The 27,348-nt window shown below is 33.3% G+C and overlaps 2 protein-coding genes, 1 non-coding gene and 1 pseudogene across 11 annotated transcripts; 2 read left to right on the top strand and 2 right to left on the bottom strand.

Annotated features, from left to right (window-relative positions):
- The first annotated feature begins 390 nt into the window (after positions 1–390).
- On the top strand, positions 391–8,662 carry LOC105635039 (pleiotropic drug resistance protein 1-like; annotated as a pseudogene). The gene is made up of 24 exons (XR_016321223.1): positions 391–1,035; positions 1,224–1,344; positions 2,163–2,251; positions 2,359–2,443; positions 2,535–2,694; positions 2,799–2,875; positions 3,374–3,427; positions 3,524–3,614; positions 3,724–4,025; positions 4,128–4,409; positions 4,513–4,818; positions 4,928–5,088; positions 5,180–5,283; positions 5,369–5,525; positions 5,606–5,719; positions 5,799–5,917; positions 5,993–6,325; positions 6,610–6,894; positions 6,983–7,066; positions 7,154–7,287; positions 7,432–7,659; positions 7,751–7,922; positions 8,014–8,268; positions 8,360–8,662. The product of XR_016321223.1 is annotated as a pleiotropic drug resistance protein 1-like (transcript).
- Positions 8,663–9,245: 583 nt separating this feature from the next.
- On the bottom strand, positions 9,246–9,327 carry TRNAS-AGA (transfer RNA serine (anticodon AGA)). The gene has a single exon. It is a non-coding gene; the product is annotated as a tRNA-Ser (tRNA).
- Positions 9,328–13,638: 4,311 nt separating this feature from the next.
- Positions 13,639–21,302, top strand: LOC105634776 (pleiotropic drug resistance protein 1). Of its 8 annotated transcripts, none has more exons than XM_089722172.1 (24): positions 13,639–13,990; positions 14,207–14,387; positions 14,613–14,701; positions 14,822–14,906; positions 15,026–15,185; positions 15,288–15,364; positions 15,897–15,950; positions 16,040–16,130; positions 16,240–16,541; positions 16,644–16,925; positions 17,026–17,342; positions 17,451–17,611; positions 17,704–17,807; positions 17,890–18,046; positions 18,127–18,234; positions 18,313–18,431; positions 18,522–18,854; positions 19,211–19,501; positions 19,590–19,673; positions 19,762–19,895; positions 20,040–20,267; positions 20,353–20,524; positions 20,616–20,870; positions 20,964–21,302. In XM_089722172.1, exons 1-24 carry the CDS (start codon positions 13,662–13,664, stop codon positions 21,225–21,227), a joined length of 4,377 nt encoding a protein of 1,458 aa, XP_089578298.1. In that variant the 5' UTR covers positions 13,639–13,661; the 3' UTR covers positions 21,228–21,302. The 8 variants fall into 8 exon arrangements, with proteins under 8 accessions (XP_089578298.1, XP_089578329.1, XP_089578419.1 ...); XM_089722203.1 differs by having other exon boundaries at positions 14,207–14,327; positions 17,704–17,813; XM_089722293.1 differs by having other exon boundaries at positions 14,207–14,327; positions 17,704–17,813; positions 18,127–18,216.
- A 179-nt stretch (positions 21,303–21,481) lies between these two features.
- Positions 21,482–25,932, bottom strand: LOC110009532 (lupeol synthase). The gene is made up of 17 exons (XM_089720621.1): positions 25,705–25,932; positions 25,437–25,622; positions 25,002–25,091; positions 24,695–24,892; positions 24,518–24,602; positions 24,210–24,376; positions 23,936–24,124; positions 23,679–23,792; positions 23,450–23,569; positions 23,236–23,358; positions 23,037–23,135; positions 22,890–22,946; positions 22,766–22,812; positions 22,355–22,676; positions 22,197–22,277; positions 22,015–22,098; positions 21,482–21,684 (listed from the first exon to the last, which is right to left on the bottom strand). Exons 1-17 carry the CDS (start codon positions 25,903–25,905, stop codon positions 21,562–21,564), a joined length of 2,286 nt encoding a protein of 761 aa, XP_089576747.1. The 5' UTR covers positions 25,906–25,932; the 3' UTR covers positions 21,482–21,561.
- Positions 25,933–27,348: the final 1,416 nt, after the last annotated feature.

Genomic DNA, 27,348 nt, shown 5'->3' on the forward strand with positions numbered 1-27,348 from the left:
AGACTTGAGAACCATTATCATCACTGTATAATACAATAAGATTCAAGGAAATTAAGATCATGGTTCCGAATGCTAAATTTTGAAAGTGGAAAAGAACTACACAATATAATAACGAGAAAATACGAAAAATAAAAAGATATAATTGTTAAGAAATAATAATAAATTTAACTGAATTATATTCAAAATCTACATTACATATATCTACTCTATTGAATGAATTTTCATAGAAAGTTAAGAAGGTGAAAGACAATTAACTTAGTTGGACACATAATTTTTACATTTTTTTTTAAATTATATACCTATTAATTGCAATTTTTCTATTTTATTTTATTTTTTTTATTTCTTATAAACCTCATCCCGCAGCATGGCGCGGCAATTATGCTCGTAGATACCTAACACCATAACGCATATCATCAGATTATCAATAAGGTTTTGCCTACTCCAAATTTGCATTGCACCCAAGGAAAGCAAATTAATCACAAAGCTTGGGTTTCAAGATCACCAACAAATGCAAGGCACCGGTCAACATTTCTTATAAGTACAGAGAAATTTTTTGAATGCATTCGTCTTCTTTGCTCTTTAACTCAAAGAGAGTAATAGATCTCTGACATTGTCCACTAAAGTTGCAACCTTTAACAAGAAAACTGAAACTGAAATCTGGGGTTTGGTTGGGTTTTAAGCTTTTTGTTACCGAAATTCTTTATAAATGGAGGGTACAGACATATACAGAGCTAGTAGTAGTATAAGAGGAATGAGCTCTTCTGCATGGGGAAATACTGGTGTTGATGTTTTTGCAAGATCTTCAATAGAAGAAAATGATGAAGAGGCTCTTAAATGGGCTGCACTTGAAAAGTTACCCACTTATGATCGTTTAAGAAAAGGTATATTGTTTAGTGTATCAAAAGGTGGCGTTTATGAGATTGATGTTGATGATCTTGTATTTCAAGAAAGGAAAAGGTTGCTCGAGAGAATAGTTAGAGTAGCTGAAGAGGATAATGAGAAATTTTTGTTGAAACTCAAGAACCGAATTGAAAGGTAAAGTTAAGACTACTGTACTGGTTCTTGGTTTTTGAGATATTTTGTTTGCATTCTAAGAAAATTCGAATTTGGGTCTGTGTCAAAATTATATGGGATCTATGGGTATATATCCAGACATTGTCTTTTGTTTTTCCATTGGTTATTTTCTTGGATATTTCACTAATCATTTGTCCTTGGTGTTTTAGGGTTGGGATTGAAATTCCAACAATTGAAGCTCGATTTGAGCATCTAAATATTGAAGCAGAAGCATTTGTAGGAAATAGAGCTTTGCCTACATTTGTCAACTTCAGTGTTAACATACTAGAGGTAACCACTTGCAAAGATTTTATGTTGCTTTTTATTTTTATTTTTTTATTCTGGGCAATTTTCCTAAATGGAGTAAGAAAAAAATTATTGAAACCTATATGTTATAAATAATTGCCAATTCAGTGTATTCGTGACTTTTTAAAGGAACGTGTTACGGTCATAGTATAACACGAGTGTGTTCGAATTTTTTTTCTTGAAGAAATAAGTAATATGGTAAGAAAAGTGAAAAATATATTTAATTTCTTAAAAGAAGTGATAGAATGGATTTGTGTCTTTAAATTTCTTAAATTCTGCATAATAAATAATATAATTTATAATGATTTACAAATTACCATTCATAAATTTCTCATTTATTTTTTACTTTAATAGAAAGGAATTTATTGAATAATCAAAGGATAATATTTTACAAATTGAGGCGAGAATTACTGGCTGTTCCTTGAGTTTTCTTTTTTGAATTTGTTAGCAAATATTCATACGTTAAATAATAATTTTTTTAGAAGAAATGAAATCTTTTATTCACCATGAAAATGATCTTCAACTGAAAATAACTTAAAAACGAGTATAAAAATAAGAAACTCTAGTAATAACATCAACAATTTGATTTGCTTGTCTCCTAACCTAATTAATAGACAAATTGTTGATGGTTGAACACAATGCTTTGCAATCCAAAACCATAAAATATTCTTCTGAAAAGTTAAGAAAAATTGATAATCATCTTGTAACCTGCCTGTTTGAGGATTTTTTTTTTTAACTCTATTTAGGAATATTGCCAGTTTATTCTTGTAAATTAATTTAATCTTGCCTTTGATTTTCAAAAGGGTTTCTTGAATTCTCTTCATATCCTTCCGGGTAGAAAGAAAAGTTTTCCCATTCTTAAGGATGTTAGTGGGATCATCAAACCATCAAGGTGAGAAATTGTTTAGGCTATTCTAATTAACTTGTAGTGAAAATATATATGTGTTTTTGTTTTATCAAATTCTTAATTGTTTCTGTTGGGGCATGCATATTTTCCAGAATGACTCTACTTTTGGGTCCCCCAGGTTGTGGAAAGACTACACTTCTGCTAGCACTGGTTGGAAAGCTTGATCCTAATTTGAAGGTGTTGATTCATTATCTTAGCTTTATGACTTTAATGGCAGATTTGACTTTTAATTAACATTCATTATAAAGACATAAAATATCTCTTGTAGTTCTATGGTTCTGTGACTTATAACGGTCATAGGATGAATGAATTCATACCACAAAGAACAGCCGCTTATATCAGTCAGCATGATCTTCATATTGGAGAAATGACTGTAAGGGAAACTTTGGCATTTTCTGCCAGATGCCAAGGGGTTGGAACCCAACAGGGTTAGATTGCTGGACGTTTTCTTTAACGTTATTTTCATGCCGTGCCTTGATGACATATATAAGCCAAGTGTTACCAACAATTAAAATTTTTTGACAATTTACAGAGATGTTGGCAGAGCTGTCTAGAAGAGAGAAAGCAGCAAACATTAAACCTGATCCTGATATTGATTTTTTCATGAAGGTAAGGGAAGATGTTGGTCTTTTTGAGTTGGAAATTTTTGAAGAAAAACTTATAACTCATAAAAGATAGAATCTTTAACACTTCGTTATACTTATAACAAAGTGTTACTCATTCGTTTCAGAGAATTACCAAGCCAATACTTATAAAGCTATATAAAACAACTTCTCCCGTTATAGTTATGAAACTTGAATCTAAAGTTAATGCAACTTGCAAATTTATACATGACATATTTACAAAAAGTACAACTATACCAAAAAGAGATTTCTAGATGCAGATGGCTAACCTGGAGTTGTAGAACAAATTCTAACTCCAACATAAGAAATAACGACTTTGTGATGTGAATATGCTCTATGAAATTTTGTGTTTTCTCTAACTACTTAAATTGAATTCAATTTCTGTTTTTTTTATTATTTCTGTTTCAATAAGAATTCTATTAAAAGAGTTCAAGCTGAATTCTTGGAGATTGATCTTCATTTTATAATATTCTTGTGTTCACAGGCTGCAGCAATAGAAGGTCAAGAGACTAGCGTGGTCACAGATTATATTCTGAAGGTATTACTAGCACAAAGTACTTCAACATTATTGTTCAGAAGCTTCTAATGCAACACTCCTTCAATTCTCTTACGTCTTTGTCACTTAAATTTACAGATATTAGGATTAGAGATTTGTGCAGATACCTTGGTAGGGGATGAAATGATAAGGGGTATCTCCGGAGGACAAAGGAAGCGTGTTACAACAGGTAAATAGCATCCACAGTCCACCAGTCTGTTTCTAACAACAAATAAAATATAATTTTGATTCCATATAAAAAAAAGTCTGTAATTAAATCTACCAAAATCAAAATGAAGGTGAAATGCTGGTTGGGCCAGCAAAGGCACTGTTTATGGATGAGATCTCCACTGGACTGGATAGCTTAACAACTTACCAAATTGTGAACTCACTAAAGCAGTCCATTCACATTCTTAATGGAACTGCTGTCATCTCCCTCCTTCAGCCAGCTCCAGAAACTTATGATCTCTTTGACGACATTATTCTGCTGTCCGATGGCCAGATTGTGTACCAGGGTCCTCGTGACGACGTACTCGGGTTTTTTGAATATATGGGCTTCAGGTGTCCTGAAAGAAAAGGCGTCGCGGATTTCTTGCAAGAAGTAAGCATAAACATGGCATTTTTCTATGTCTTCCTCATAGAATATCATTTTTTAAGATGGGCTTATATATAGCAGTTCTTATGAATAGTGAACTCATTGCAGGTGACATCAAAGAAAGATCAGCAGCAGTACTGGGCACGTAAGGATCAGCCTTACAGTTTTGTCACAGTCCCGGAATTTTCCAGGGCATTCCAGTCTTATGAAATTGGTCGAAAAATTGAACATGACCTTTCAACCCCATTTGATAAGACCAAGGGCCACCCAGCGGCTTTAGCTACAGGAAAATATGGTGCAGGAAAGATGGAGTTGCTTAAAGCTTGCTTCTCAAGAGAGTACTTGCCCATGAAGAGGAACTCATTTATCTATGTCTTCAAGCTCAGCCGAGTAATTATCAACAGAATTTCGATTTGCCTAGTTTTTGTTCTCAGATTTTACATATTATATGAAAATTTCCTCTTCCTTCTCTAATTTTTATTTTTTGTACCAGCTCATCATTATGGCAATCATTACTATTACACTCTTCCTGCGAACTAATATGCATCGAGATGATGTAACTGATGGAGGAATTTATTTGGGAGCTTTGTTCTTTACTTTGGGAACATGGCATGTCAGAAATATCTATGACCATTGTAAAGCTTCCTGTGTTTTACAAGCAAAGGGACCTCCTATTCTATCCTGCATGGGCATATTCTCTTCCGACATGGATCCCGAAAATTCCTATAACAATTTTAGAAGTGTCTGTTTGGGTGTTCATCACTTATTATGTCATTGGATTTGATCCTAATGTTGGAAGGTAAGAGAGGAAAGCAAACAAAAAGAACAAAACAAAGATCATGTTGATTAGAACTATATAACACAAGTTTTTTTCTGATCAAGTAAATGTAAAATGTTGACTAGTGCAGGTTATTTAAGCAGTACCTATTGCTTTTACTAGTTAACCAGATGTCCTCTGCACTATTTAGACTTATTGCTTCAGTGGGAAGGAACATGATCGTTGCTAACACTTTTGGGTTATTTTCCCTACTTATACTTTTGACATTGGGTGGCGTCGTCTTGTCACGAGGTAATAATTAATCCATGTGTACTTGACAAACTAATCTTTCTTTAAACGAATATGAATGAGTTCTAAGTTTTTTTTCTGTCTGATGCCCTAGAGGACATAAAGAAATGGTGGATATGGGGTTACTGGATATCACCAATGATGTACGGGCAGAACGCAATAGTAGTCAATGAGTTCCTTGGAAAAAGTTGGAGTCATGTAATTTTCTTTAACGTGCCATCATATCTTTGTGTTTTTGCCTCTCAATATTGAAGCGATTCCTTACTTATTTTACAAGTTACAGATTCCAGAAAACTCAGGAGAACCACTGGGAATTCAAGTTATGAAAACTCGTGGGTTCTTTCCACAGGCATATTGGTATTGGTTAGGACTAGGCGCATTGGCTGGATTCATTCTATTATTCAACTTATGTTTCGCTCTGGCTCTTCATTTCCTTAACCGTAAGTATTATTATCATTTCAATTTCATACTTTCTGGAAATGAGAGCTCAAGGTAAGATATCAAAAATGAAATTTGACAGCTTTTGAGAAGCCTCAAGCTGTTATTTCTGAGGTGCCAGAACCAAGAGCTAGAACTGAAGGAGCCATTGCCATTCAGTTGTCACAAGCTGAGTGTAGTCATAGAACCAAAACAGGTTACAGGAATGTGTTTAACTTGATTATTCCATATGTTATTTGTTTCTAATTTAATAAATTCAATTTTCATGCATGCAGAAATTGGGACAAGTGGAAATGATGAGGTGAATCATAACAAGAAAAAAGGAATGGTTCTTCCATTTGAACCACATTGTCTTACCTTTGATAACGTTGTATACTCTGTTGATCTGCCACAGGTATCAAAGTTAAAGTAGAAAGATATATTTTTTTGCAGTTAGATGTGATGAAAAAAAACAACATAACTTGATAAGGAAATGAAAAGTCAGGGAGTCCTTGAAGATAAGTTGGTGCTATTGAAGGGTGTCAGTGGTGCTTTTAGGCCAGGCATTCTCACAGCTTTAATGGGTGTCAGTGGAGCCGGTAAAACCACTCTTATGGATGTCCTGGCTGGTAGGAAAACTGGCGGATATATTGAGGGGAGTATCACAATTTCTGGATACCCAAAGAAGCAAGAAACCTTTGCTAGAATTTCAGGATACTGTGAGCAAAATGACATCCACTCTCCACACGTTACTGTCTATGAATCCTTGCTCTACTCAGCTTGGCTTCGTCTACCCCGTGAAATAGACTCTGACACCAGAAATGTAAGGATCTACATCAGAAGCCTCTGCTTTCAGTATCTGTTTGCTTTTGGCTTGTCTACTGTCTGAGGCTAGTCCATTCAAGTTGACTCGCACTGCCGAGTTCAAAAGGCATTTTTAGTAACATAGCAAATTCTTTAATATTTAACCTGTTATAACTAGTTGAGTATTCTAGTGAAGATGTTCGCAAAAAGTTGAATGCATCTCCCCTGTTTATATCACATAAAAGAAAAGATTTCTAACTCAGCGACAAGCAGGTAACTTGATGCTGCAAAATTTCGATGCAGATGTTTGTTGATGAAGTCATGAAGCTGGTGGAACTGAATCCATTGAGGAATGCTCTAGTTGGGTTGCCCGGTGTGAATGGTCTGTCCACAGAGCAGCGGAAGCGGCTAACAATAGCGGTTGAGCTAGTGGCAAACCCATCTATCATATTCATGGATGAGCCGACTTCAGGGCTAGATGCAAGGGCTGCTGCAATTGTTATGAGAACAGTTACTGTTGACACAGGAAGAACCGTTGTATGCACCATCCATCAACCAAGTATTGACATCTTTGAAGCTTTTGACGAGGTATAAAATGTTTTGAAAAATTACTAAATTCAGTTATTTATTGTGGGTTTTGACCACATATTGATGTGCTGCAAACATAGCATTGCAGTTATTCCTAATGAAGAGAGGAGGAGAAGAGATATACGTGGGACCATTGGGTCGGCATTCTTACCATTTGATTAAATATTTTGAGGTAAAAATTTGAGAAGTGCAAATCTGTAAAAGAAACTTCTTTACATTTTTAATTCATGCTAACGCAGTTACCATTCTTTTTATCAAGGAAGTTGAAGGAGTCAGTAAAATTAAAGATGGTTATAATCCAGCCACTTGGATGTTGGAAGTCACCAGTTCTGCTCAAGAGTTGGCTTTGGGTGTTGATTTTTCTGCCATTTACAAGAATTCAGAACTTTACAGGTATGCTTGTACCAATAAATTAAAGATAGATGAATCTTCTATCACTGTTTATGTTGCAACACAGGAAATGTATAATGCACTCATTCTAGAAACAAGAGGTAAATTTCTTTTTAAATTTCTGCTGATATATGCCACATGTTTCAGGAGAAACAAAGAAGTCATCAAGGAATTAAGCACTCCTGCTCCTGGTTCAAAGGACCTATATTTCCCTACACAGTACTCACAGTCATTCCTAACCCAATGCATCGCTTGTTTGTGGAAGCAACAGTTATCATACTGGCGGAACCCACCATATACTGCCGTAAGGTTTCTGTTTACCACCTTTATAGCTTTGATGTTTGGTACAATATTCTGGGATCTTGGCTCCAAAATGTAAGTCATATACTAGCGCTATAATAGTTTAAGGTTTTATTCTCTAAATGTTCTCCTGCCTAGAAGCTCATTCCCATTTCTTGCACTGCAGTGGTAAGCAACAAGACCTTATCAATTCTATGGGTTCACTGTATGCATCAGTTCTCTTCCTAGGAGTGCAGAATTCATCATCTGTGCAGCCAGTAGTAGCGATTGAATGAACCGTCTTCTATAGAGAAAGAGCTGCAGGAATGTATTCAGCTTTGCCATATGCGTATGCACAGGCAATAACCTTTTAACATGTTTTAAGAAATAACTAACTATATAATATGCACAATGTTTCTTCTCCTAATGAGCTTAATATCTTTTTTACAGGTCATAATTGAGCTTCCATATATTTTTTGTCAAGCTATTGTATATGGTTTTATAACATATGCAATGATTGGATTCGAATGGACTGCTGCTAAGTTCTTTTGGTATATATTCTTCATGTACTTCACATTATTGTATTTCACCTACTATGGAATGATGGCTGTCGCGGTGTCACCAAACCACCACATTGCGTCTATAATTTCTTCGGCATTTTATGGAATGTGGAATCTTTTTTCAGGATTTGTCATCCCTCGAACTGTAAGTGTTAGCTATACTTTGTTTCTTCAAAATGCTCAAAGCCTCTGCTTAATATAGTCATTTTATGGATTACTATGCGTGAATACAACAGAGGATGCCTGTATGGTGGAGATGGTACTACTGGGTATGTCCATATTCATGGACCTTGTACGGACTAATTGCATCCCAATACGGAGATATTAAGCATCCACTCGAGGACGGTACCCGACAACCGGTGCAAGATTATGTGAGGGAATATTATGGTGTCAAGCATGATTTTCTTGGAGCAGTTGCTGCTGTGATTCTTGGGATTACGGTCCTGTTTGCGTTTATTTTTGCTGTTTCTATTAGGTCCTTTAACTTCCAGAGGAGAAAGAGATTTCATGTGACTGTTTTTCCTTTCAGCTTTTCGTAATGAGAAAGAGAAGAATGAAACATCAAAATGTCTAATTGTTGTTCATTCCTTAGCTGTTGAGATAAAAATGAGAAATTTCATCGCTTGGATCACTCAGGAAACGACAAAACGCTGGACTAGTGGTTTAAGAATTAACGTGGTTATAACATAACAGAAAGACGAGTCAGTTGAAAAAAAAAAAATATATATATTATAACATGCAATCTCAACCCATTGAAGCAGGGAGCTGTAGTGTAGAAGTGGAAAAAAAAAAAAATTAAATTGCCGCTTTGATGGATCTTGTACATAAAAAATCATCATTCTATTGTTATTATCTTAAACATAATAAAGTTTATTTTGTGTATGAACTTTCTTTCCTTAAAAATCTGCCCATTTTTGTTAAATTTTTTTTTTTTTTTTAAACACTGAATCCAATAAGAAATGCATTGGTTGGATTGTCTCGTATTAATGGCTTTTCAACAGAGCAGCGAAAGCGGTTGAGTTAGTAGCAAACCCCTCACAAAATGTCAATTTCAGTATTAAAAAGCAAACCCCTCACAAAATGTCAATTTCAGTATTAAAAATAGAATCGAAAAATTTAAATCGTGAACAGTAGGATTCGAACCTGCGCGGGCAGAGCCCACATGATTTCTAGTCATGCCCGATAACCACTCCGGCATGTCCACCTCGTTGATTGATTTATCTCTACTATATTAAATTTAAAACAATTACCTACCCATTTATCAAACATCCAATGAATATTTAATGATCAGTTAAAAAAATCTACCATTGGCATTGAGTATTGACAACTCCTCACTTGATATACATTTTATTTTTAAAATGACTTAACCATAAATCCATAGTCTTCTAATTTTTGTAGAATTAATTTTTTTTAACATAAAATTATTCTCTTCAGTAAAATTTTAGATATAATATATAAATATAGCTTGTGAGGTGCGTTAAGAGATAAAAATCGCACATTACTTACATAAAAATAATTTTATCATTTATTTATTTTGTGTCTATTCAAGTAATATCTATTTATCCCTATTAACAGTTCTCAAGAGTAAACCTACAAAACATTATTGCTATAATTGAGCAACAACAAAGGTCATTTTTTAAAAAATTAATTCTTTTAATAGCGGTCAACTAGTATAAACGCTACATATTGAACGTTTAATAATAAAAATCATTATGAAAATTTATTGCCGAACAGAACCTAAATAGGACCAATTAAATTCCGAAGGATAATATCCATTCACACCTCAAAATTTCCTTTTAACACTCCACTGCTTTTTATTTTTATTTTTTTTTAAAAAAAAGGATGTTGACTGATAAGCTAACTTCTTATTTCTCTAAAAAAAAAAAAGGTGTCTTATACTTAGATGTGGGGAAAACCTAATGAGCACAAAGTCCAATTGAAGTTTCTTCAGTCACAAAAATTATTCTATATTTTTCCAAATATTACATATGAATTCAACAGAAGTATCCTAAAAATATTATAAGATTAACATTAGACTAACAGAACTATAAGATTATATAAAAAAAAATGCCATTATAATATGATAATATTATAAAAAAAAATAATAAGGGGCTCTGTTTCTCTCACTAGCAAGCTAATTTCACCTTAATTGTTAATTAACATTCAAATAGAAGAAAAAAAAAAATTACAAACTCAATATTTTCCCTGTGGATTGTTTTTAGTTTTCACCAACTAACAGAACTATAGACTTTGAACACTCACTAATATTGATAAAAAAAATAAAAAAATAAAAAATACAAAGAAAGAAACATAATATAATAGTATAATATACAGTACAATATTCAAAGTGTAACCTTTGTACGTTAAGTTATTGAATTTCTAGAAGGTGATTAGTAATAGTAAGCACGCAGACTTTGAAAATATATACATACAATATTAGGAATTTAGGATTGCTTTCTTTTAAATGTGTTGCTATTTTACTATTTTATGGTAAAATTTCATTAAGTCAAGGAAACAATCCTAACTAATTAGTAACGTGATTGTGTTAATAATTATAAATTATTTAAATCCCAAGTCAGATTATACGGTCTCTAATAATAGAGTATGGATATCGGTGGTTTATACTAAAAAAACTACAAATATTTATTTACAATAATTAACTTCATCCCAATCATTTCATTTCATTTTATCAAACTTAGTAAATTATATTTAATTTGATTATCTAATTAAAAATTTGTTTTCATCTGATTATATATATTACAGATTTATATTATTAAGTATAGCTTTAAAATTAATTCTAATTATTTCATTTTTAAGGATTTTTACTTGCTCTAATCACTTGAGTATTTATTTTTAATTAGTCCAATTAATGATATTAGAGATTTATTTTCTCTTATGACCATTTGTAAATAAGAAAAAAATATTTTATCATTTCATTTACTACCATTTCAAGCATAGAATATTTTGTAATTGTTACTTTTGTCTTGTAATAAGAGCAAAAGAAAGACCTCTTCTGTGCAAGTGTGATATAAGCCTTTGATGTACTGTGTGTTCGGAACAACTTTTTAAATAGTTTTTTAGCATTTTGATATATTTTTTTTATAGTATTGGATAACATAGTGTTTGAACTAACTTTTAGAGGTTAAAATAATGTTTTGTAAAAAATTAATTCATGTAACGTTTAGCTTTCTCATGAAAAGCTATTCAACCAGTTAACAGCTAAATGCTACTAAAACAGCCATCAATTACTAAAACAACTAATATTACCGAATAGATCCATAATTTTCTTTATTTTTGTAAATCTACGGTCCTATATTCATTTATTTGAAGTCTTCAAAGTAATTTACTTTATATTTAGAACTTGAAGGCCACACCACCCTTTCTCTTGTCTCTCTAGTTTTCTAAATCTCAGTTTTAGTTTGGAGCTGCCGCTGTTTATCAGCGATAGCCCCCTACATCCTACTTTCTAATATCTTTTTCATTTCACGTTTTTTTACTTTTAATATTCTTTTACTTTAATAAATTTAGATCTGTTTTTCTTTTATAACAGATCTGTCGTTTTTATTTTGTTATTATAGGTTGTCTCCATATTTGGAATTTTTTTATCCATTCCTTGTGAGGGTAGTCCCTTCTTTGTAAGGGTTTAGTACTAAATAAAAGTGTGATATTTGATTTTATTTGGTTGGAGACTTTAGATTTTGATTTGCAGGTGTGGATCTTGATCGATGGAGCCTGGTACTGCGGTCTGTTCCTCCATTAATGCTATTAACGCATAGCGGCGAAAACTCATATTTCGTCATATATTACAAATTATTGAAAAATCGATCCAGTTATAGAAGATCCAGTGAAGTTATTATTTTGACGTCCAAATCAATTAAAGGACTAGTTGTTACTATAAAGATTTATATCTTTTATCAACATCAATTTCAAGCAGAAAGATTTAATATTATAATTTTTAGTTGCAGTTTCATTTAAAAGCATATGAATTCTTTTATTTCGTTAAAAGATCAATGAATTTTATTAGCTACTAATAATAAAGTTATATGTCTGGTCTATAAGCTTATTTATAATTCTTGATATGCTTATTTGTAATTATGTTTTCAAAAAAATTTCCTTTACATTTAATTAATTATATTGATAATAGGTTTTCATGAATACATAAATATGTAAAATAATATTAATATTTTAGTTTAATATTAATTTAATTGTTATACGCATGTTTACTTCTGCGATTTTATTTTATATATTAATTATTTAGTACCTATGTATGCTTTGAATTAAGTATCATTCTATTACAAATATGTTTCTTTTTGCTATGATATTAATTGTTTATATAAATTCAGTTTAATTTTGCAATGTTTAAAGTTTAATTGATTTTTTAAAAATCGCCTCAAATCTTAAAATCGAATCAAATTGAATCAAACCGTCACGAAAAACTTAATTTGGTTTGAGCAATAGAGAGTGAATTAAAGCACGCCGTAAGATATTACTTCAATTTATTGCAAGGACATTATCACATTCAACATGAACGTTTAGAAAACCTCTTTTGTATCTCTCTTTTTTTAGTATACTAACAAAAGTTTGAAAATTATATTTTCTATATTTGTAAATGTATAACTATTTTATAGGGGTGAGAAAACAATAGGTTGGGTTGAAATTCGAATTGAACCCAGATAGAAAAAGGAAAATCAAACTTTTAAAAGTAAAATTAATTCAAACCGAAGTTGTTGTTAAAAAATCAAATTGAATAAACTGAATCGGCTCGATTAGGTTGATGGTTTTTTTAAGTCTAACTGATTTGATTTTTATAAACCCACCAAAAGAAACTTTGGTTTGAACCAAATTAAATGGAAAATCAATCTTCTTGTGAGCATGCTAACCCAATCGAATTGAACGGTGCCAGTTTTGTTTTCAGTCGATTAGTCATTTTGCTCACCCCTTACTTTATCCGCATAAAATTTAGACACTTGGTATTACTCTTTAAATGATTTTTTGTATGAACTGACGTTTAAAAGATTAAAAGGTGCTGTATATAGTTTCGTAATTCAATTGATTCTTCTTGGTAAAAGATTTCCAATTAATTTTTCTTGGTGAAGATCTGACTTGTTTGTCAAGTTAAATGTTAGAGATTAAATAATCCCAATCTCATTGTTAAAAACGCAGATACTGTTTATAGTATCCATGTAAGCTGGAGATTTTGGAAAAACAGGCTCTACATGATTCTTGTCAATCAAAAAACTTTAAAATTGTAATTGTTTCGTTTAATCATAACCATTCTCCTGATGGTCTCTTCACGGAAATGATAACCTTTACATTAAACAACGTAAAAATTTGGTAAGTACTCTAATGAGATGTTCTTATAAATACAGAGAAAATTTTCAAATGCACTGCATCTTCTTTGTTCTTTAATTCAAAGAGAGTATAAAATCTGTGACATTTTCCATTAAAGTTGCAAACTTTAACAAGAAAACTGAGATCAAAATCTGGGTTTTGGAGGGTTTTCTAAGCTTTTGTTACTGAAGCGAGAATTCTCCGTAAATGGACGGTACAGACATATATAGAGCAAGTAGTAGTATCAGAGGAGGGGGCTCTTCGGCACGGAGAAATAATGGGGTTGATGTTTTTTCAAGATCTTCAAGAGAAGAAGATGATGAAGAAGCTCTTAAATGGGCAGCACTTGAAAAGTTACCCACTTATGATCGTTTAAGGAAAGGTATATTGGTTAGTGTATCTAAAGGTGAAATGCATGAGATTGACATTGATGATCTTGGATTTCAAGAAAGGAAAACTTTGGTTGACAGATTAGTTAGAGTTGCTGAAGAGGATAATGAGAAGTTCTTGTTGAAACTCAAGAACCGAATTGATAGGTAAAATTAAGACTTTTATACTGGTTCATTGCTTTTTGAGATTCTTTGTTTGGTTGCTAAGAAAATTCGAATTTGGGTCTGCGTGATAATAATTGGAATTATAGAGATATATATATCCAGAAATGGAAAAAGAAAGATGGGTTTTGATTTTGTTTCTTCATTGGTTATTTTCTTGGATATTTCTTTAATCGTTTGTCTTGTGTCTTGGTGTTTTAGGGTTGGAATAGAAATTCCAACAATTGAAGTTCGATTTGAGCATCTAAATATCGAGGCAGAAGTACATGTAGGAAGCAGAGCTTTGCCTACATTTGTCAACTTCAGTGCTAATATAGTAGAGGTAAAAACTTGCAAAGATTTTAAGTTGCTTCTTTTATTTATTTATTTTTTATTATCACGAGTTATCTCATACCTTTTAGATATGAGATTATTTTCGTTCAATTTGTGTTTTATTCCATTAAATTTAAGATATAGACTATTCCTATAAATACTTTTCCCACACATTGGACCTTTAACCTTGTCCTCACTACTTGAGGGTCTCTCATGGTGCTGCTTTTTTTATTTTTTTTTATTTTGTTAGTTTATTCTTATAAATTAATTTTTTCTTGCCTTTGATTTTCCAAAGGGTTTTTTGAATTCTCTGCATATCCTTCCGAGTAGAAAGAAACAGTTGACCATTCTTAAGGATGTTAGTGGGGTCATCAAACCATCAAGGTAAGAGATTGTTTAGGCTATCCTAATTAATTTATAGTCACTATATATATGTGTGTGTGTGTATCTGTTTTGCTTTGTCAAATTCCTAATTGCTGCTTTTGGGGCATGCACATTTTCCAGAATGACTTTACTTTTGGGTCCTCCAAGTTCTGGAAAGACTACACTTCTGCTAGCATTGGCAGGAAAGCTTGATCCTAATTTGAAGGTGTTGATTCATTTTCTTATCTTTATAACTTTCATGGTGGATTTGGCTTTTATTTAGCATCCATTTTTCAATCTAGTTTTTTTCTTAATCTAAATTGAGACATCAAACTTCTCTTGCAGTTTTCTGGTTCTGTGACGTACAATGGTCATGGGATGAATGAATTCATACCACAAAGAACAGCAGCTTATATCAGTCAACATGATCTTCACATTGGAGAAATGACTGTAAGGGAAACTTTGGCATTTTCTGCCAGATGCCAAGGGGTTGGAACCCAACACGGTCAGATTGCTGGACTTTCTTCAATGTTATTTTCATGATGTGCCTTAATGAAATACATACTCCAAGTGTTATTAATAATGAAAAAAATTTGACAATTAACAGATATGTTAGCAGAGCTGTCCAGAAGAGAGAAAATAGCAAATATTAAACCTGATCCAGATATTGATGTTTTCATGAAGGTAAGAGAAAGATGGTTTTTTTTTTTTTAGAATTGGAAATTTTTGGAGAAAAACTTTAACGCATAAAGATAAGAAACTTTGTTTTCACATTCATTCCAAAGAACTACAAAGCCTATATTTAGAAGACGATAACACAGCTTTTCCAACTATAATTTTTAAATTTGAATCTAATCAAATTTTAGTTTTCGTTAGATATGAAGTTAACATGACTTGCAAATTTATACACACATCACATAATTACGAAAAGTACAACTAATCCAAAAACAGTTTCCTAATGTTGTCACTTAACAAATAATCCTGCAGATAGCTAACTTGGAATTATAAGACAAGGTTCTAACAGAAGAAACAATAATTTTGTGATATGAAGGCATAAAAATATGAATAGTATTCAATGAAATTTTGTTGTTTTCTCTAAACATTAAAATGAATTTGTAATTTTTTTTAATTCTTTTTCAATAAGAATTCAATCAAAAAATTTCAAGCTGAATTTACGGAGATTGATCTTCATTTTATAATATTCTTGTGTTCACAGGCTGCAGCAACTGAAGGTCAAGATACTAACGTGGTCACAGATTATATTCTGAAGGTATCATCAGTAAAAAGTACTTCAATATTATTGTTCAGGAATGTAACATTCCTTCAATTTTTTAACGTCCTTTTCACTTAAATTCACAGATATTAGGATTAGAGATTTGTGCAGATACCTTGGTAGGAGACGAAATGTTAAGGGGTATCTCCGGAGGACAAAGGAAGCGTGTTACAACAGGTAAATAGCATCCACAGTCCACCAGTCTGTTTCTAACAACAAATAAAATATAATTTTGATTCCATATAAAAAAAAGTCTGTAATTAAATCTACCAAAATCAAAATGAAGGTGAAATGCTGGTTGGGCCAGCAAAGGCACTGTTTATGGATGAGATCTCCACTGGACTGGATAGCTCAACAACTTACCAAATTGTGAACTCACTAAAGCAGTCCATTCACATTCTTAATGGAACTGCTGTCGTCTCCCTCCTTCAGCCAGCTCCAGAAACTTATGATCTCTTTGACGACATTATTCTGCTGTCCGATGGCCAGATTGTGTACCAGGGTCCTCGTGACGACGTACTCGGGTTTTTTGAATATATGGGCTTCGGGTGTCCTGAAAGAAAAGGCGTCGCGGATTTCTTGCAAGAAGTAAGCATAAACATGGCATTTTTCTATGTCTTCCTCATAGAATATCATTTTTTAAGAGGGGCTTATATGTAGCAGTTCTTATGAATAATGAACTCATTGCAGGTGACATCAAGGAAAGATCAGCAGCAGTACTGGACATGTAAAGATCAGCCATACAGTTTTGTCACAGTCCCAGAATTTACCAGGGCATTTCAATCTTATGAAATTGGTCAAAAAATTGAACATGACCTTTCAATCCCATTTGATAAGACCAGGAGCCACCCAGCAGCTTTAGCTACTAGAAAATATGGTGTAGGAAAGATAGAGTTGCTTAAAGCTTGCTTCTCAAGAGAGTACTTGCTCATGAAGAGGAATTCATTTGTCTATATCTTCAAGATCGGCCAAGTAATTGTCAAAACAATTAAGAGTTGCCTAGTTTCTGTTTGCAAATTTTACATATCATACAATTTCCTTTTCCTTTTCTAATTTTTAGTTTTGCTACCAGCTTACCGTTATGGCAATCATTACTATGACACTCTTCCTACGAACTAATATGCACCGAGATGATGTAACTGATGGAGGAATTTATTTGGGTGCTTTGTTCTTTACTGTGGTAATGGTCTTGTTCAATGGCATGTCGGAAATATCTATGACCATTGTAAAGCTTCCAGTGTTTTACAAGCAAAGGGACTTCCTATTCTACCCTTCATGGGCATATTCTCTTCCGATATGGATACTTAAAATTCCTATAACATTTTTAGAAATAGCTGTTTGGGTGTTCATCACTTATTATGCCATTGGATTTGATCCTAATGTTGGAAGGTGAGAGAGGAAAACAAACAAAAAGAACAGAATTAAAACATGTTGATTTAGAATTTTATAATACAATTTGTTCTGATGAAGCTAATAGGAAAATGGTGATGACTGCAGGTTATTTAAGCAGTACCTTCTTCTTTTACTATTTACCCAGATGTCCTCTGCACTATTTAGATTTATTGCTTCGGTTGGAAGGAACATGATTGTTGCTAACACTTTTGGGTCATTTGCTCTACTTACACTTGTTGCTTTGGGTGGCGTAATCTTGTCACGAGGTATTAAGTAATACATGCGCACTCGAAAAACTGATCTTTCTTTAAGCAAAATATGAATGAGTTCTAGGTTCTCTCTTTTTCTGTTGCCACAGAGGACGTTAAGAAATGGTGGATATGGGGTTACTGGATGTCACCAGTGATGTATGGGCAGAACGCAGTAGTAGTCAACGAGTTCCTTGGAAAAAGCTGGAGTCATGTAATTGTCTTTAACATGCCATCTTATGTATTTGTTTTCCCTTTTTGTCCAAGTGATCCCTTATTTATTTTACAAGTTACAGATTCCAGCAAAGTCAGAAGAACCACTAGGAATTCAAGTTATGAAAAGTCGTGGATTCTTTCCAGAAGCACATTGGTATTGGTTAGGACTCGGCGCATCGGCTGGATTCATACTAGTATTCAACATATGTTCAACTTTGGCTCTTCATTTCCTTAACCGTAAGTATTATTCTCATAGCAATTTCATGCGATCTGGAAATGAGAGCTCAAGATAAGATCCTTTAAATGAAATTTGACAGCTTTTGAGAAGCCTCAAGCATTTATTTCTGAGGAGTCTGCACCAAGAGATAAAACTGAAGGAGCCATTCAGTTGTCACAAGCTGAGAGTAGTGATAGAACCAAAACAGGTGACAGGCATTGGCAATGTGTTTAACTCAAATTATTTCATATGCTATTGGTTTCTAATAAATTCAATTTACATGCAGAAATTGAGGCAAGTGGGAATGATGAGGTGAATCATAACAAGAAAAAAGGAATGGTTCTTCCATTTGAACCACATTGTCTTACCTTTGATAACGTTGTATACTCTGTTGATATGCCACAGGTATCGAAAGTTAGGAAAGTAGAAAGATATATTTTTTTCAGTTAGATGTGGTTAAAAAGGACAACATAACTTGATATATTGAATTTACAGGAAATGAAAAGTCAGGGAGTCCTTGAAGATAAATTGGTGCTATTGAAGGGTGTCAGTGGTGCTTTTAGGCCAGGCGTTCTCACAGCTTTAATGGGTGTCAGTGGAGCTGGTAAAACCACTCTTATGGATGTCCTGGCTGGTAGGAAAACTGGCGGATATATTGAGGGAAGTATCACAATTTCTGGATACCCAAAGAAGCAGGAAACCTTTGCTAGAATTTCAGGATACTGTGAGCAAAATGACATCCACTCTCCACACGTTACTGTCTATGAATCCTTACTCTTCTCAGCTTGGCTTCGTCTTGCCCCTGAAATAGACTCTAGCACTAGAGATGTAAGTATCTACATCAGAATCCTCTGCTCTCAGAATCTGTTTGCTTTCAGCCTGTCTACTGTCTGGTGCTAGTTCATTCAAGTTAACTTGAATTACATAGGAAACCCTTTTGTAATGTTAAAAGGAACCTTGATACGTCCCACATCGCCCGCGGAGTACATTAGTGTATAAGGCTGGGTTCAGTCCTTCCCCTACGAGTTAGCTTTTGGGGTGAAGTTAGGGGTCCAAATCCTTATCAAACCTGTTAAGATGTTCACAAAAATCTTGAATGCATCTCATCTGTTTGTATGACAAAAAGGAAAAGATTTCTAGCAGGTCACAGGCAACTAAATTTATGTTGCAAAATTTTGATGCAGATGTTTGTTGATGAAATCATGGAGCTGGTGGAACTGAATCCTTTGAGGCATGCACTAGTTGGGTTGCCTGGTGTGAATGGTCTGTCAACTGAGCAGCGAAAAAGGCTAACGATAGCAGTTGAGCTGGTGGCAAACCCCTCCATAATATTCATGGATGAGCCGACTTCAGGTCTAGATGCAAGAGCTGCTGCAATTGTTATGAGAACAGTTAGGAACACTGTTGACACAGGAAGAACCGTTGTATGCACCATCCATCAACCAAGTATTGACATCTTTGAAGCTTTTGATGAGGTATAAAATGTTTTGAAAAATTACTAAATTCAGTGATTTATTGTGGGTTTTGACCACATACTGATGTGCTGCAAACATAGCATTGCAGTTATTCCTGTTGAAGAGAGGAGGAGAAGAGATATACGTGGGGCCATTGGGTCGGCATTCTTACCATTTGATTAAATATTTTGAGGTAAAAATTTGAAAAAGTGCAAATCTGTAAAAGAAACTTCTTTACATTTTTAATTCACGCTAATGCAGTTACCATTCTTTTTATCAAGGAAGTTGAAGGAGTCAGTAAAATTAAAGATGGTTATAATCCAGCCACTTGGATGCTGGAAGTCACCAGTTCTGCTCAAGAGTTGGCTTTGGGTGTTGATTTTTCTGCCATTTACAAGAATTCAGAACTTTACAGGTATGCTTGTACCAATAAATTAAAGATAGATGAATCTTCTATCACTGTTTATGTTGCAACACAGGAATTGTATAATGCACTCATTCTAGAAACAAGAGGTAAATTTCTTTTTAAATTTCTGCTGATATATGCCACATGTTTCAGGAGAAACATAGCAGTTATCAATGAATTAAGCACTCCAGCGCCTGGTTCAAAGGACCTATATTTCTCTACCCAGTATTCTCAGTCATTCCTAACCCAATGTATAGCTTGTTTGTGGAAGCAGCGGTTATCATACTGGCGGAACCCACCATATACCGCCATAAGGTTTCTGTTTACAATCTTCATAGCTTTGATGTTTGGTACAATATTCTGGAATCTTGGCTCCAAAACGTAAGTCACATACTATACTAGTCGAACATTTTATCTAAATGTTCTGTTCGTGACTAGAAGCTTATTCCCATTTCTTGCATTGTAGTGGTAAGCAACAAGACCTTTCCAATTCTACTGGTTCACTGTATGCAGCAGTTCTCTTCCTGGGAGTGCAAAATGGATCATCTGTACAGCCAGTAGTGGCAGTTGAAAGAACTGTCTTCTATAGAGAAAGAGCTGCAGGAATGTATTCAGCTTTGCCATATGCGTATGCACAAGTAATAACCTTTTTACATGTTTTAAGAAATAGTTAAGCATATAGAATGCTCTTTGTTTCTTCTCCTAATGAGCTTAATATCTTTTTCACAGGTCATAGTGGAGCTTCCATATATATTTTGTCAAGCTTTTGTGTATGGTCTTATAACATATGCAATGATAGGATTCGAATGGACTGCTGCTAAGTTCTTTTGGTATATATTCTTCATGTACTTCACATTATTGTATTTCACCTACTATGGAATGATGGCTGTCGCTGTGACACCAAACTACCACATTGCATCCATAGTTTCTTCAGCTTTTTATGCAATATGGAATATCTTTTCAGGATTTGTCATCCCTCGACCTGTAAGTGTTAACTACCCTTTAATTCTTCAGAATGCTCTAAGCTTCAGCTCAGTATATACTCAGTTTATGGACTAATACATGTGTATATAACAGAGGATGCCTGTATGGTGGAGATGGTATTACTGGGGATGTCCAGTAGCATGGACATTGTATGGACTACTTGCATCCCAATACGGAGATATTAAAGACCCACTCGAGGATGGTGACCAACAACCAGTGCAAGATTTTTTGAGAGAATATTATGGCATCAAACATGATTTTCTTGGAAAAGTTGCAGTTGTGATTCCTGGGATTGCTGTCCTGTTTGCCTTTATCTTTGCTGTTTCTATTAGGTCCTTTAACTTCCAGAGGAGATAGAGATTTCATTTACCTGTTTTCCCTTTTACCTTTTTGTAATGTATTATTTTATTAAGAAATGAGGAAGTGTTAAAGATCAAAACGTCTACTTCTTGTTCATTTTCTTGCCATTACATTTTATTTTATTTAAACATATGTCATCAATTTCTAACCCCTCAAACGTCCTGTCGTTTCTTATCTGTTGGGATAAAAATGGAAAATTTCAGCACTTGGATAACTCAATAAAACGATACATTGTTGGCAAGGGGGGGAATAGTCGTTTAATAATTGATGATGCTGTGGTAGAGAATGAAAAAGCACTTAATGAAAAATGTAATTATAGAAGTTATATAATTCAAACACTTTTCGAAGAAAATGAAAAATGCTGGCGATATTCTGCTAGAGCCCACAAAGGGAAAATATTCCTATATGCTGCATAGTGCACCATGCAATTCTTCATGTAGACTCCTAAAATTTCCTGCCATAATTGAAAATTAATCAAATAAGTAATCAATAATTAGCATCACAATTAAAAAACAAACTATTTTTTGGTCTATAACCACAGTTATTCTGAAGTCCATTGGGCTTTGACTATGTCCGGACGAGAACTTCAAACCTATATTGGGGAGCCAGAAAGAGTCTCCAAGTGTGGCATTTATATATCTAAGATTTGAACATAAGATTTTTAGTTAAGAAGGAAAGAGTCTCAGCGACTCCATTTCAATAAACGCAGCAGACATATCAGAAACAAATTATCAACCAAACGCAGCAGACATGTCAGAAACAAATTAAAGAGAGAGGGAGTTACCTGTTGGGGAAAATCACCTAGTTCTGTTTGTGAATTGATTAGAAGCTTGGCCGCAAGATGCAATGGTGCAGGGTCTATCTCCCCCTGTAGCCAAAGGAATTAGGAATTCTTAGTCACAATGAAAATGGAAACGGATGTCTAAACAAAATCCAATTCTTGAGCAAATCATTCGTGAAAATGACCTGTCCACCATGAATTAGCCCCATCAAAGCCCAAGCAGTCTGCACCAGATTTGATCTCTCACCCTCAAGAGGAACATATTCCTGTACCCAAAAGATATAGCTAGCTCCATTAACGTAAACTTCCAAAGATACTAGTTTGGATTGTTGTATAGTAATACCTTGTTTGGACATGAAAGATAACTCTCTCCCCAACCACCATCCTCTCTTTGTAATTTGAGTAGAAAGTTGACACCTCTACGTACAGCAGAACAGTTGAAGTAAGTCTTGCCAGCAGCAGCTAAGCCTCTTAGTGCAAACCATGTGCCATATGTAAAGCATATCCCCCAATTCCCATACCATGAACCATCAGGCCTTTGAATTTGTTGAATGAATTGTACAGCATTTGCGATAAAATCTTCGATCTCCTTCTTTCTATGATCAGGATACAGTTTCTTGAATAGAGCCAAAGCGTAGATAGAAGATGAGGTACACTCTACATGCCTGCATCAATAATTTTATTACCCTCAATGAAAAAGTACAAAAAAAAAATTAAGTCGGAGCTCAAAATCTTTCTTTCTAATTAGTCTTACTCATGTTCAATGACAGCATCCTCAAAGAACTCAACTGGATTGAGCCACTGGGGGAAAAGAAAAACAATTATGATAATGATAATATTGTTAATTTTGATAGAATCATGTTTAATTAATTAGAGACCTCCATCCAAAATGTTGGTGGTGCTGGCTCCCATGCTGGTAAACCGCCATTTTTACTCTGCAATAATGCACAAGATTATCTAACTTGAGAGCAAGATTTACAAGATTATGCGTATGACATTGACGCGTAGGTGCAATTAACTCTTACCTGAAGAGAGAGTATGACATTAACAGCATCAAATAACTTCTCAGGCTCCAATTTTTCACCCACAGTCTCTGGTGGCATCATCGAGAAAAGTAAGCAACACTGCAAGAAAGATAATTAATTGTGGTTATTATTATATTATATTATGACCAAATCTAACGTCAAGGTTAAGGTGTTTGTTTGAACAAAGTTCAATTCTTACGGTTAATCCTTCCGCAGTAGTATCAGAAACTTGCCATCCGTGATCTCTATCGGAAAAAGTCCATCCTCCTTTTGATATGTGTCGAAACATTCTTCTGAAGTCACCAGGAGGATTCTCAGAAACCTTTCAAGTGCCAACTTAATCGGATTAGATAACATAAAATCCTAACACATACTATTATATATGAAGAGTAGTCTAGTGGGTAAATCGAAACCTGAGAATTCTTGATGAAGCTGTGTCCTTCCCTAAGTGTAGGTCCTATTTCATTGGTGAGGTTGCAAGCTATCAAAGCTTGGAGAGCGAAACTGGTATCCCATCCTTGACTACCAAAACTCTGCATATAATAAGTTATTACTTGGAAATGATAAAAAAAATTTCGAAAGTTCAATTGTAGTTCTGCTAATTATTTGTTAAGTAGGTACTAATAATATTAATGTACTAACTTGAGCAGTCATTCCATCTTCTGCAACCCACAAGAAATCTGAGAACCTAGCAAGATGCTTCTTGAAATAGTCCCCATTGGCATCTTCAATCCAACAAGCAAGCATAAATAATGGCTGATCAAAACAAACATAAAAATGGTGACCGAGTGCATGAAAAAATATATAAATATAAATATAAATATAAATAAATAAATAAATAAATAAATATATATATATATATATATGTTAATTTAAACATTAATTAGTAAATTAATTACCTTTTCTGTGGAGCCAATTGTAATGTAGCGACTGACTTCATCTTCATAATGTAAATGGAGCATAGTTTGGTTTAGAGCCTTTTCTCTCAATTTGTTAAAGGGCCAACTATTAAGAAGAGGCTCTGCAAAATTGTACAAAACATCCCAAAGCAATGTTTGGACAAAAGTACGAGGATAGTACAGATCTTCCTGCAAGAACATTGGATTTATTTTATTTTATTTTTCCATAACACAAAATTAACTTATTTGTTATTATTAACTATACCGAACTCACTTTTGCACACAAATGTCGGACGCTTCTCCAATCAATTTTTTCATAAGGTTGATTGAAAATTTCTTCTCTTAATTGCAAAATAAGAGGAGTTACTGGAGCAACAAATCTTTTCCCATAAATATATGACATTGGAAGGTATGTCATCCGACAATAGCACAACATTTTTGCTGCATAATATTAATTAGAATTCCAATTAAAATTAGGGACCTTAATTAAATTAATCAAGTCACACTATTAAATTAAATGAAGAATGCAAAAGAGAATTTATTTATTTAAAAGAAAAAAGAAGTGAAAAAGAAGAAATGAACCTGGATGTATTGGAAAGAAACTTGGGATTGCCCAAAACTCTGGAGGAACTGGATTCGTTCCATACCAGTCATAAAGACCAAGTATCTACAAGATAAAGAAAATTTAATCAAGTAAAAGAAAAAAATTATATTAAGATGGAAAATAAATAAATAAATATATATATAATAATTATATACCGAAAGCCATATCTTTCCCCAAGAAGGAATGGCAATAGCAGAACCATGATCAAGAATCCACTTCCTTGCTCTTTCACAAGAATTATCTTTCCCTCCATCAGGCCCTTCTCCAAGCATTCTCATACAAATGTAGTTTAGAACAGTGCAGAACATTATGCTATGACCCTCTATGTGCAGACCCCATCCGCCATCTTCGTTCTGAGCAACAATAATATTATATACAATGTTTAATTATATAATCCATAATTAAATTAACATTAGAAATCTACTTCACCAAATGCTTGAGCCCAATGCTTTTACTTTTTACCTGATGACAGTATATGTAATTCAGGATTTGTTTGCGATGCTCTTCTGTGATTATTGTATTTAGATAACCTGTAATGTACAGTACAATTACCTGCATAATTTTCATTTAGTCACATAAATTTTTCATTTATTTGAGAAATGGGTTTAAATGACATTTTAAGATAAATAACGAAAATTTTGAAGTACTATGAAATGTTAAGATCTTTTCTTGGCCAATTTTCTCTCCAAATTAAAGAAGATTTCAAATATATTTTCCTGTAGAAAATAAGTTAATTTCTTCTCTTTCCCTAAACAAGAAAAAACTCTTTTACTTAGTTATTTTCCATGGCCATTTTCTTTGGTTCAAAAAAAAAACTTCCATCCAAATAAAAGTTTAGGATTCAGAATTTGTTCCTTTCTTCCTAAGAAACAAAAAAAAAAAAAAAAAAAGAAATACCAATGGAGGCAAGAAGAATAATGAGCCGGAATTTGTAGCAGGCCAATGACCATCACGGGCCTGTAAGGCAGAGAAAACGTGGACACTTCTCCTCAGTGCTGCTGTTACTGTTTCATGCGTCATTTCCTCAAAACCCTTAACCTTTACTATTGGGATTTCCTGTTTGAAATTTTTCTCTCTTAGAAACTGCATAAAATAATAGAAAGTTAGGAGAAAACAATATATATGTATATAATGGAAAAGAAATAAAAGTAAGTAGAAGAAGAACCTGCTTCTGCCAGAGGAGATCAGCATTGGGTTTGACCTGAAATCGATTTTTCCAGAAATTTTGACAAGCTTCTTCAACCTCAGCTCGCTCTTCAGGAGTACCTGCATTAGGATCAAACTCCCATATTTGTCTTCCAAGAAAATTGTTTGTGCTATATATGTAAGGGTCATGGCCACCCTCTGCTATCTTCAGTCTCCACATATTCTTTCTTTTACTTCACAAGCTAGCTACAACTACTGACAATTTTTTCTATTTTATTACTATTTATCAATAAACATAAATATTAGTTTTGGATAATAAATATTAATGGTACTTGAAAAAAAAAAAAAAGGAAAGAGAGATTGGAGAGGTAAATGGTAGTAGAGAATAGTCGACAATTGAGCACAACTTTGCATTGCATCTATATATAGCCTGTTCTTGGGGACCGAAACGTAATATTTGCTTAATATTGGGGGCTTTCTTAAAAAAAATAAATCATGAAAAATTCCTTATAATTTTTATTCTGTTTCAAAATAAAATCACCAAAAAGTAAAAGAACAAATTTTAAACATCAAATGTAAAGTCAAATTTTGTGAGTATGCACCATGTTCTTCTCTTTGAAAATAGAATTTTATTATTGAATAAAAAAACAAAAAAAATCTATAGATTATAGCTCAGATGGCAACACATGCTGAGTATGTGGAAAGAGCTCTCGAGTTCAATCCCCACTAAACACATCTGCAGGGAGGGACGAAAAATCTTAACTATCGCTAAATTTCAAGCCGGATTAAGCTGTCTTTAGTAATATGGTCCGCACATAGTCATTTAAAAAAAAAAAAACTAGGAAAAAATATGCTAGGCATGTTCTACTGTTCTTGTCTTGTTATACAACATGCAATAAATATTTTCATTTAATTAAATCAATAATACAGTGGTGGTATGATCTCATTTTATGGAAAGTTAGGATTCAAGATTTCAAGGTCAACGATTTTTTTTTCTAAATTTCTTGTAAAAACCAAAAATATACTGAAACTAAAAAATTTCTCTTAGATCTTTTTGTTGTGCTAATATGATTACATATTAGATTAATTAAAAAATACTTAATTCTTTTATTTTCTGCTAAGCAACTCTTAAATTTTTCTTAATTCCAACTTTACTTGAAAATCAGTAATTTGTCTTTACACTCCCATCAATGAAAAACATAAGATAATAGTCTTTTATAAGATAATAGTCTTTTATAATAAAATAATTCATAAATTAGAGACTAAATTATACAATTAAAAAAACATAAATTTTATAATGAGATTAAGGTGTGAAGTAATCATTAAATTTGCCAATCGGCCTTGTTGGTATTTTCATTAATATAAAGAGTGAGAGATGTTGAATTCGAATTCTTTCGATTATAAGAGTTTCATCAATTTAGTGAATTAAAGGAATAACTATCTCTTTTATGTGATTCATCATGTTATTTCGGCGATCCAGTTTCCCAATGAATGAAAAAAATAATTATTAAATTTTATGAGTTAAAATTACTAATTTTGAAATGGTAAATTGCAAATACATATTATGACAATTTTTATTTTTGACTCCAACTATATATTATGGCTCTGAGAGTTGATATTATTTATTAGTTTGGTAGAATGTGCCAAATCAACTTAATTGTTT

Source organism: Jatropha curcas, chromosome 1 (assembly GCF_041381405.1).
Source record: "Jatropha curcas cultivar XTBG-Jc1 chromosome 1, XTBG_Jcur_1.0, whole genome shotgun sequence".
In the NCBI taxonomy this organism is placed as follows: Eukaryota; Viridiplantae; Streptophyta; class Magnoliopsida; order Malpighiales; family Euphorbiaceae; genus Jatropha; species Jatropha curcas.

Coding starts and splice junctions, on each gene's coding strand:
- LOC105634776 (XM_089722172.1), top strand. CDS start 13,662: ATGGACGGTACAGACATATATAGAGCAAGTAGTAGTATCAGAGGAGGG. Junction 14,388..14,612: donor TTTATTTTTTATTATCACGA/GTTATCTCATAC, acceptor GATTTTCCAAAG/GGTTTTTTGAATTCTCTGCA. Junction 15,951..16,039: donor TCACAGATTATATTCTGAAG/GTATCATCAGTA, acceptor TTAAATTCACAG/ATATTAGGATTAGAGATTTG.
- LOC110009532 (XM_089720621.1), bottom strand. CDS start 25,905: ATGTGGAGACTGAAGATAGCAGAGGGTGGCCATGACCCTTACATATAT. Junction 23,359..23,449: donor GCTTCATCAAGAATTCTCAG/GTTTCGATTTAC, acceptor GGCACTTGAAAG/GTTTCTGAGAATCCTCCTGG. Junction 22,677..22,765: donor GATGCTGTCATTGAACATGA/GTAAGACTAATT, acceptor TTATTGATGCAG/GCATGTAGAGTGTACCTCAT.